The sequence below is a fragment of the Pseudopipra pipra genome, chromosome W (genome assembly GCF_036250125.1).
Source record: "Pseudopipra pipra isolate bDixPip1 chromosome W, bDixPip1.hap1, whole genome shotgun sequence".
Lineage (NCBI taxonomy): Eukaryota > Metazoa > Chordata > Aves > Passeriformes > Pipridae > Pseudopipra > Pseudopipra pipra.
The window spans coordinates 26146849-26157443 of NC_087580.1; the positions used below are offsets into that span (position 1 = coordinate 26146849).

General features: G+C 51.9%; 1 protein-coding gene across 1 annotated transcript; it reads right to left on the reverse strand.

Moving 5' to 3' along the window:
• Positions 1–9947: 9947 nt before the first annotated feature.
• On the reverse strand, positions 9948–10595 carry LOC135405593 (olfactory receptor 14J1-like; the record flags this gene model as incomplete). Its single annotated transcript, XM_064640301.1, has 1 exon — positions 9948–10595. A coding segment is annotated over one exon (648 nt), but the record flags the coding sequence as incomplete, so codon positions are not given.

The window sequence follows — 10595 nt, forward strand, 5'->3', positions numbered from 1 at the left end:
TCTGTGCCCCTTATGCCAGGAGGAGGGGAGTGGCCCTTGCAGCCCTGGGGCCTCATGGCCTCCTTGTCCCTGCTCAGCAGCCTGGCAGGTGCCACCCCATGGTCCTGCCCTTGGCATTGTACATCCCACATCCCAGTGCCCCAGGAAGAGCCCTGAGGAATGAGGCAGGGACAGCATCTGCCTTCCCAGGGGCTGGGGATCAGGGTTTGGCCCTTTGGATTAAGGAAACAAGTCAAGGTTTATTCAGCATCAGAACCAGCTTTCCCTTGCTTGTCCATCCTTGTCATCACTGTCTGCACTTTTCTGCTCTAACTGGAACCTGGGGACACGTTCTCAGTTGTGTCCCTCAGTGAGACTCATTAGCACTACAGGAAACTTCAGTGTTTCCATCTCACTTTGACTTCTTGAAAAGTTGTTTGAACTTCCTCTCAGGGACTGAGTCTCATGTAAACAACACCAAACTCCCTGGAGGATCATGAAATGCCTGGGGCTGTTGCTGTGCTGCTGAGCTGGGCCAGGCTCCTGGCACACAGGGAGCTCCTGGCAAGCAAGAAGAGCTTCAAAGAGACAGCTCTGCTGGTGAGCAGCTCCTCTGCACAGCCCAGGGCAGCTCAGGGACACCAGCAGGGCACAGACAGAGCTTCAAGGGGTTCAGCACTGGCAGGATGGCTGAGAGCTCCCTGCAGGAGGAATCTTGGCAGGGCTGCACATGGTGAGTCTGTGGCTGCAGGGCAGTGCAGGGGCAGCTCCTGGAGGCATCTCCTAAAGCTGGCCCAGCCCCAGCTGATGGGATGGGTGAGCAGGGGGCTGTTTTGGGGCACTGTGGAAGAGCTGTGAAGCTGGGGGTGCAGCCAGGGGTGCCCAGGGCTGTGGGACAGAGTAGGGTCCTGCAGCCCAGGGTGCTGTGCTGGGCAGGGACTCTGCTGCCTGCCAGGGGCAGCTCTCAGCTGGCCTGGGGAGCTGCTCCCAGGGCTGGGGCAGAAGGGCTGTGGGCAAGGAACAAACCTGGCAGCTGAAGGAGGATCTTTTCCATGTCTTGCTGTTGCAGGGTCAGACCAGCTCACATCTCCAGACCACTACACCATATTGAATGGAGAATTTTTTGCAAAGCTCACAAAAGACAGGGGCTACAGGAAAAGAATTAGTCCTGAGGTGTGTTTCCTCCTTAGGCATTGTAGCATAGACATTGTTCTCTCAGTTCAGGAGGCTGCACTGAAATTCAAACTCTTTTACTCTCAGAGATGAATATTTCAGACAGGATCAGAAATGAGCACAGGATCCTGGGCAGTGCTGAGCCTTCCCTTGGGGGTGGGCACTCTCCTGTCCCAGCCCTTGGCTTCTCTGCAGGAGGGCTCCTGTCCTGCTCTGTCCAGCACAGCTGCACCTCTGGGCTGGCACAGGGGACACTTCACAGAGCTGCCCTTTCAAGCAGTGCTGCCCTGCTCTCAGCACAGATCTTGGTGGGGTTTGTAAAGATGAATCTGTGTGTGAAGTCATCTTCAAGGCAGCCCAAGGGAAAGTGCAGGGTAGATGGGAAACAGGTTGAGAGGCACTGCAGCTCTCCTGGCTCTGCAATAAGCAACTGAGAGCTCAGCCCTTCTGCCTGTCCTGTCTCAATACTCGTCAGATTTGTAATTGGAAAAATTTGCCCTTAAAAAACCAGATGTTATGACTGTAACCCAAAAACCCAGTCAAAATTATTTTAAGGGTACTCTGTGCCTCTCTTCTGCAGCCCAAATTGCTCCAAGACAACAGTACAGGAATTGAACTTTTCCATCAAAACTGGATTCCCTGTGACATCCCCTGTGATCATGAGAGCTGTCCCAAACCAGCTCTGTGTCTGCACTGCAGCAGAGCAAAGCTGAGTCCTCGGCAGCACACGGGCAGAGCTCCTGCTCCTCACAGCACCCTCAGAGAGCACAAACCAGGGAAAAGAATTGCCTTGACTTGGAGGGGATTTCCCTGAAAACTGCCCTGGCTTTGCTGAGAGAGGGCTGTCTTAATTTTTCCCTGTGCTTTCTTTTTCTAAACAGACCTGTCCTAAAGAACAGCAAATGGCCAACAGCAGTTCCATGGCCCAGTTCCTCCTCCTGGCATTTGCAGACAGGCGGGAGCTGCAGCTCCTGCACTTCTGGCTCTTCCTGGCCATCTCCCTGGCTGCCCTCCTGGCCAACGGCCTCATCCTCAGCGCCGTAGCCTGTGACCACCACCTGCACACCCCCATGGGCTTCTTCCTGCTCAACCTCTCCCTCACAGACCTGGGCTGCATCTGCACCACTGTCCCCAAAGCCATGCACAATTCCCTCCATAACACCACAACCATCTCCTATACAGGATGTGCTGCACAGGTCTTTCTGCTTGTCTTCTTTCTTGGAACAGAGTATTTCCTCCTCACCATCATGTGCTACGACCGCTACGCTGCCATCTGCAAACCCCTGCACTACGGGACCCTCCTGGGCAGCAGAGCTTGTGCCCACATGGCAGCAGCTGCCTGGGCCACTGCATTTCTCTATTCTCTGCTGCACACAGCCAATACATTTTCCCTGCCTCTGTGCCAGGGCAATACCCTGGGCCAGTTCTTCTGTGAAATCCCACACATCCTCAAGCTCTCCTGCTCACACTCCAACATCAGGGAACTGGGGCTTGTTGGGGTTAGTGCTACTTTTTGTTTTGGGTGTTTCATTTTCATTGTGTTCTCCTATGTGCAGATCTTCAGGGCTGTGCTGAGGATCCCCTCTCAGCAGGGACGGCACAAAGCCTTTTCCACGTGCCTCCCTCACCTGGCTGTGGTCTCCCTGTTTGTCAGCACTGGCACATTTGCCTATGTGAAGCCCCCCTCCAACTCCTCCCCATCCCTGGATCTGGTGGTGTCAGTTCTGTACTCGGTGGTTCCTCCAGCACTGAACCCCCTCATCTACAGCCTCAGGAACCAGGAGCTCAAGGATGCCCTGAGGAAACTGGTAACTCGGTGTTTTTCGTAAGCAATAAACTCTCCTTCTAATGCATGTTCTGTACCTCATTAAAGGCCAATCCTGTTATGGACTTCACTAAAGGCCCACCATATCTTCTCTATTTTTTGCTCTTGGTAGGGGTGTTATTTTTTTGACAATTTGTTCACACTTAAAAAATCTTTATATATATAAATATATATATATAAATATATATATAAATATATATATATAAATATATATATATATCTTTCTATATATACAGAAACACCATTTTCAATTCAGAGTTTGCCTTTCTAGCCTAGCCCAGAGACTGTACAAATTGGGACTTGTACTCACTGTCTGATTCAACCAAATAAAGAACTCTGCATTGACTTGTTTGCCTGACATCTTTCCTCTCTGACTTCTCTGCAGCTGCAGAGTCAGTGCCTCTGTGCAGAGCTGGGCCAGAAAAGAGTCCCAGCAGAGCAGCACTGCCAGGGAGCAGCAGCCCTTCTCCTGCCTGGCCTCCTCTCCCTTCCCTTCCACACTGTCCTGCAGAGCCCTGTGTTGTTGGAGGCCTCAGTGCTCTGGCAGTCGGTCCCAGTCCTGCTGCAGGACTGTCCAGGGACTGCAGGCAGGGACAGCCATGGGCACTGCTGGCACAGAGCTGACCTCTGCAGCAGCACTGCCATCCTGCAGGGGCATCTCCTCAGGCCAGGGCCTCAAAGCTTCCATCTGCTTTCCACTTTGCTCTCCAGGATGTGCCCAACACAACGCCCTGCAGAGGAAAACAGCAGTGACCAGCACAAGGGTGGGAGTGCTCAGGGTGGGGGCACCCAGCAGTGCCCTGGCACAGCCAGCGCCGCTCCCAGCACTGGCCTCTCACCCCAGGCCATTGGGCTTGTTCTTCCCTCCAAGGAGGGACATCCAATGACCAGCTCAGGAGTCCATGTTTGCACTGCATGCACAAGACATGCCCCTGTGTCACGGCTTGGGGCTGGGGGGGGTGGAAGGCTTAGACAAAGTTGATGGCAGAAGCCGTCTCGTTGAGCTACGAGGGGCAGAAAGGACCCCCTTGCTTTCTAAATTCCTTCTCAGAGATGAGCCTGGGGGTGGCTGGATCCAATCTCAGACTCATATTTTGATTTAGACTGAAGGAATTTTAGAGGTGTGATGTAATCACTTTGTCCTGCAGGTTTTAGTGATGGTAAATCAGAAATATTTCTATAAAATGAATGATTTATTATGACAAATGAACAGACAATTGATCAGACAAATGAACAGACAAAAGACCTTAAAGAGAATTATTTACTGCACAGTATAAAAGCAAAAACCTCCTAGCAGTATAGTGTAAGATAGGACAGTGGAGTCTATCAAAGTAACTCTATTAAAGCAATTGGATCAAAGCCAGCAAAAAGAAACAATCCTGAAGTAGAGATTGGGGTAACTCACCCCACAATGACAGGGGGTAGTTCTCTCTCTTTCACTTAACCCCTGGGCAGTGACCATGAAGAGCTGTCCCTGCTTCATGGCAGAAGCTCCACACACTTCAAGGAAGTCTGTGGAAGAATCTGCCCCATGACAGTTGGACGGAGCTTTTATAGTTATCAAGGGTTTGACTCCCAGACATATTTGCAGGCGAGGGAGCAGCTTATCTGTCAAATCCTGCTTCAGAAAGCAGGATGTGTGTTTGAAGTTTCATGAAGCATTTTGGGTTTAGCAGAATTCAACATTAAAAACAGCACCTTGACACCAGCAGTAACTCATCACAGAGAGCTTGCATTGTTTGCATTCTCTGACCAGTTTTTAGGTATTATCAGAGCAGAGCATCCTGCCAGAAAAGGCCCCTTGATTCCATGAGGTTGCAAAAACTCTGAGGGTTCCTTTGGTTCCATGAGGTGCTGCAGTGTCACAATGGCCCCTTGATTCCTTGATGTTCCAATATATCCCAGGCTTCCCTTGGCTCCAAGAGGCTCCCCCGTGTCCCACCGGCCCCTGGATTCCAGGAGGCCCTGCAGTGTCCCAATGGCCACTCGGTTCCAGGAGCCACAGCGGCTGCCGCCGGCGTCTGTGCCCGGAGCCGCCGCTCCCACGGGGCTGCCGCACTCACCGCCGGGGTTGCCGCTCGCGCAGCCGCCGCTCTGCCCCGGCTGCACCGGGACCCGGCACCGCCTCGGGCCTGCGCTGCCGCCTCAGCGGCCACAGGGACACAGGGATGGGGGACCTTTGCTCTGCCACTGAGGGGGCCTGGCTTTGTTCTGCTGGGGTCTGGGCTTTAGGAAAATTGCTGTTCATTTTCATGCTCCACTGGAACAGCTCCTGAATTCCAAAGGTTTCCTAATCCAGGGGAGGGGTTTCTATGGCATCGGAGGTGCCACCCCTCGGGACACATTGTCAATAAACCATCCAGCTGACTGGGATGGGTGTAAGAGCTGGGGAACACAGGATAATCAGTTATCCCATGAAAGCCTTGGAATATTCCCTGCCTGAATTGTAGTCCAAATGGACCAGATTGGATAGAATTCCCAAATATTTTGGAAACTCCAGTCATTACTGACACCAGAATGGAAATTCAGCAGATAACTAAAGCCAGTCCTCTTGTGAGCCCACAACCAGTGGGGCTGAGGGAGGCCCTGGCAGCTCCCCAGCACCTCCCTCTCAGTGGGACACCTCTGGCAGCCTCTCCCAGCTTGGGAACCCTCCACTTTGTGACACTCCAAAGACCCTCTCTGGTGCCCAGGACAATTCTGATCCCCCTCAACAAACACTCCTCCAGCTGTGACCCTTGTCTGGTGGGAAACACAAAGGGATTTGGTGGAATGTTTCCCTGACAAGGAGGAGAATTTGGGAGAGGGACCTTTGCACACCCAGCTCTTGATGTGTTCACACATCTCTGCCTGGGTGTGGGTGTGAATTGACTGTGGTGTGAAGGTTGTTCTTGGGAATCTATAATTCAGTCACTGTTAAAATTGTAGCAAATGCTATTGAATCACTTGAAAACTGTTCAATTGATCAATGATTAAGTGCTACTAATGTCTTTTGCCCCCTTGGCTTTGGATACAAATCCTTTGCACCCTGACCCTCTTGCATCCCAAGGCTCTGTGTAAATTATTCCCTTTCATAAAAATATATTTTTTTTTCGTGATGTCCACTTAAAAATCTTCCTCCTTAGCTAAACTACAGAACAACTCCAATTAGCTGTAGGAGTAGGACTCTTGAAGACTTGAAGACAATTAAAGGAAGAGAAATAATTTGTTTTCCTGTGTTTTAATGGTCCCAAAGTGTGTTTGGAGTTGCATCAGCTGTCAGTCCAAGATGGGCCATGTCAGAACTGGTGAGGTTGGGGGTGAGGAGCAAGGTTGATCATCCAGGGTCAGTGTGGATCTCCTGAGGAGACACTCAGCATCAAGATCACTTGGAGAACACCTTTATCACCTCTTCTCTGAACTTAAAAATATCCATCCTTGAATTAAAAAAAAAAAAATACAAACTTGGAAGACTTGTTTTGAAATTGCCTTGAAGACAATTAAAGGAAAACAAAGAGATCCTGAGGGATTTCTGCATTTTAATGAGCCCCACGGTGTGTTTGTAGCCCAGCCCATGGTCCTGAGGTACTGAGAGAAGATTGAAGTAGCTGCTGAACAAGGCAGAAGCCAAACTCCAAGTGCCTTGAAGCATTGCTGGGCCCCACTGAGGGCAGGCACTGACAAAGCCTCCCCAGGGACTCCTTGGAGCAGCTCCTTGGAGGCCAGGAGTGCAGGCAGACAAAGGCTCTGGGCAGGCCCCTGCAATGCTGAGCAAAGCCTGCCTTGGTTTTGTGGAGCACAAAGGCCAAGGCCTGAGCCCCAGGCCCTGGCCCAGCAGATCCTGTCCCTCCCGGCTGGCTCAGGGCTGTTTGGGGGGCACTGGGATGGGAGGGGGAGGAACAACAAAGGCCCAAAACTGGGCAACCCCTGCCAGGCTCCTGAGGGAGGGGCGAGGCAGAAACCAAGGGCAGAACCTGCCAGGCAAGTTGGTTGTGGTGGCCTGAGTGGCAGAGGCAGCTGCCAGAGGCAAGGGGACAAAGGCCTGGGTGCCTTTGGGCCTTGCAGCCCTGCCAGAGCCCTTGGCCATCTCTCCTGCAGGCTGTCCTGCCCTGGCCCTGCTGCTGCTCTGGCCTTGCAGGCTGCACACACCCCTCCTGCTTTCCCACCCCCTCCCAGCAGCATTTCTAGACCCTCCCTGATGTCTCTGCACCAGCCCTGGCTGTTCCCTGGAACACAAAGCCATGGGCTGATCCTGACTCCCTCTGGGTGACCTCTTTCAGCACAAGGGTCCCCGTTGAGTGACATTTCTTTTTCCTCACCTTCAGTCTGAACCATCACTGCTACTCTTTGTGGAGATTTCATTCTATTTCCAATATGGAGAAAAGCTCCATCCTGGCAGATCTGCTCTAGACCCTCTCCAGTTCTTCCTCATTCCTCCAGAATGGGGAACCTCACAGACAGACTGACCTGTCCAGATGTGGTGACCCCAGGGCTGAGTCCAAGGGGGTGACAACTCCCTTGTCTGGGTGCCCACACTCCCCCCAAGGCAGCCCCATGTGCAGTTGGCCTTAAATCAAGGGGCCATTCTGATTCTTTGTAACATCACGGAATCAAGTGGCACCGTGACACTGCAGGGCCTCATGGAACCAAAGGAGTGCAGGGACACTGTGGAATCTCATGGAACCAAGGGACCATTGTGACATGTGGGGTCTCTTTGGAACAAAAGGAACCCTGAGATATCTCAGAACCTCATGGAACCAAGTGACCACAGTGACACTGAAGAGTCTCATGGCACCCACTGTGCCTCCCCAGAACTCCATGGAATCAAGCAGAGCTGCTGCCTCCCCCCCGCCGCCGCACGGACCGGAGTCACCGGCTCTGCCCCGCTTGGACACCTCTGGAGTCAGCGTGTTCTTGGGCAGCACAACTGATCTCAGACCAGAGAGTTTCCCACATTTTGCTTTGTCCTCTCTTTCCCCTGGTTTTGTTTTTTGTTCTTTGTTCATTCAGGGGAAAAACGGGGAAGGGAGGCACGTGTTTATCCCTGTTCTCACCTGTTTACAAAAGGGAGTTGGGTTGGGGGTAGAGAGGAGGCAATTTCTCTCTCTGCTGTAGCTTTGAACTCTTCTGTTGGTATTGCTGTTTTTGCTGCTGTATTTCTTGTCAGTAAACTCTTATTTTTTCACTTATACCTCCTTGTATTTTGTCTCCCTGTATTGGTAGGGAATAAAAGGGGATTGAGTTCATTTTATTGGCGTTCTCGCCCCAGTATGTGTCTTTAAACCAGGGGTTGCTCAAGAACTCCCTGAAATTTGGCATCATCCACAAAGGACTTGAAAATACATTTTGTCCCAACGTACAGAGAGATAATAAAGATATTCTGTAGTGTTGTTCAAGGGCTGATCACTGAGAGATTTCATCAGGAAGTTGCTGCCAAGAGGACTTTGTACCATGGATTTTATTGGACCCTCTTCATTCAGCAACTTCCCACCCACCACATCTTCTACTTCTTCAGTCCAGCTCTCACCAGTCTGGCTCTAAGGAGACCACAGGAGACCATGTCAAGGACCTTGATAAAGTCTGGGCACACAACATCCTCTATTCCCTCCCACAGGGGTTCTGCAATCCCTGCCTTGTCCTTCCCATGCCTGGGAATGGCTGCAGGAGGACTTGCCCTATCCCCTTCCCTGCTGAGCCTGAGCAGTCTGGAACTCTCCCAACCCTCCTTGCTGCCCTGTTTGCAGACTGCTTCCATGTCTGCCTTTGCCAAGGCCCCAGGAAGCTCTGGGATGGCTCTGGCCTTTCCAAGGGTTTGGGAGAGGTCTCCCAGTGACACTGCCCAGCCTTCTCAATATCCCTGACATCAAAACCTTTTCCATATCTGACACTTCCAGAGGAGTGCCCAGGACACAACACAGGTTGTCCTGGTGGTTCTGGAGAATGAGAAGGGATTTCTCCTTGAGACCAACCCCTCCAATTGGATTTGAGTGCAGCTGAAAGGTTTCCTCAGCATTTTCCCCAGTGCCTCCCTGCCCTGAAGGTTTCTGGCCATCAGGCTGGAGCTGAGGGGATTGGGCAGGTGCCTGAGGAGGGGGTAGAACAAGGGCTGTGTCCAACTGTGCCAGGAGGGCTGTGCTGGGCAAGGATGAGGAGGCTGCAGAAAACAGTGGCACTGGGGAGGGGAGAGGAGCAGGTGGAGAGACCTTGTGCCTGCCTACGCTGGGCAGGAGCTGCCCCAGGATGGCAGCTCTGAAGCACTCCCAGGATGTCCCTGTGAACAGGAGGGGAAGACTGGATCTAAAAATGAAACCTGGAAAGCAGAGAGCAGGAGTGTCATGGTGTCACTGCAGGAGAGTTCCAGCCCTGGAGCAAGGTCACAGAACAAGTGACCCAGTACATGCAGTGGTCTCAGAAGATCCCACAGCATCCTGGAGATGCTGGAAGGGAGCCCAGCTCTGATTCAGAAGTTTCCAGGGCCTGTCCCTGCCTGTGCTCCAAGGGCTTCCACTCCCCAGGACTGTGCTCAGAGAGCACTCAGGCCTTACAGCGAGAAAGGGGCTCAGGAGGACAGTGTGGAAGTGGCAAGAGAGCAGCTCTGCAAAGACCAAGCCCTGCTGCTCCCTGGCAGTGCTGCTGGGCTGGGATTATTGTCCCCTTCAACTTTGCAAATACACCTTGTCCTGCAGTGTGCTGTCTTTTAGGAACATCTGAGAAGAAGGGTCTTGGACAAAGAAGGCACTGCAGGGTCTTTTATTTTGTTTAAATAGTCAGAGAGCACAATTCATCATTTTTACATCTCTGGGTCAAATTCAATGGGTAGACACTAAATTCAAAGGCATATGCATAATAATATTTCATTCCACAGAAAATTATTGCAAGAAGAACCTGATGACCTCCACAACAAACCTGAGCAGGAAGGCTGGGCCAATAAGGAGTCCCATTCTGAATGCTACACACCAGAAAACAGGCAGTTTATTGCTCCTGAAAAGCATCCAGTCATCATTTTCCTCAGAGCGTCCCTGAGCTCCTGGTTCCTGAGGCTGTAGATGAGGGGGTTCAGTGCTGGAGGAACCACTGAGTACAGAACTGACACAATCAGATCCAGGGATGGGGAGGAGATGGAGGGAGGCTTCAGGTAGGCAAATATGGCACTGCTGACAAACAGGGAGAGCACGGCCAGGTGAGGGAGGCAGGTGGAAAAGGCTTTGTGCCGTCCCTGCTGAGAGGGGATCCTCAGCACAGCCCTGAAGATCTGCACATAGGAGAAAACAATGAAAATTAAACAACTAAATCCTAAACAGACACTAACCCCAATGAGCCCAATTTCCCTGAGGTAGCCTGAGTGTGAGCAGGAGAGCTTGAGGATGGCAGGGATTTCACAGAAGAACTGGCCCAGGGCATTGCCCTGGCACAGGGGCAGGGAAAATGTATTGGCTGTGTGCAGCAAAGAATAGTGAAACCCAGTGGCCCAGGCAGCTGCTGCCATGTGGGCACAAGCTCTGCTGCCCAGGAGGGTCCTGTAGTGCAGGGGTTTGCAGATGGCAACGTAGCGGTCGTAGCACATGATGGTGAGGAGGAAATATTCTGCTGAGATGAAGAAATAAAAGAAAAAGAGCTGTGCAGCACATCCCATGTAGGA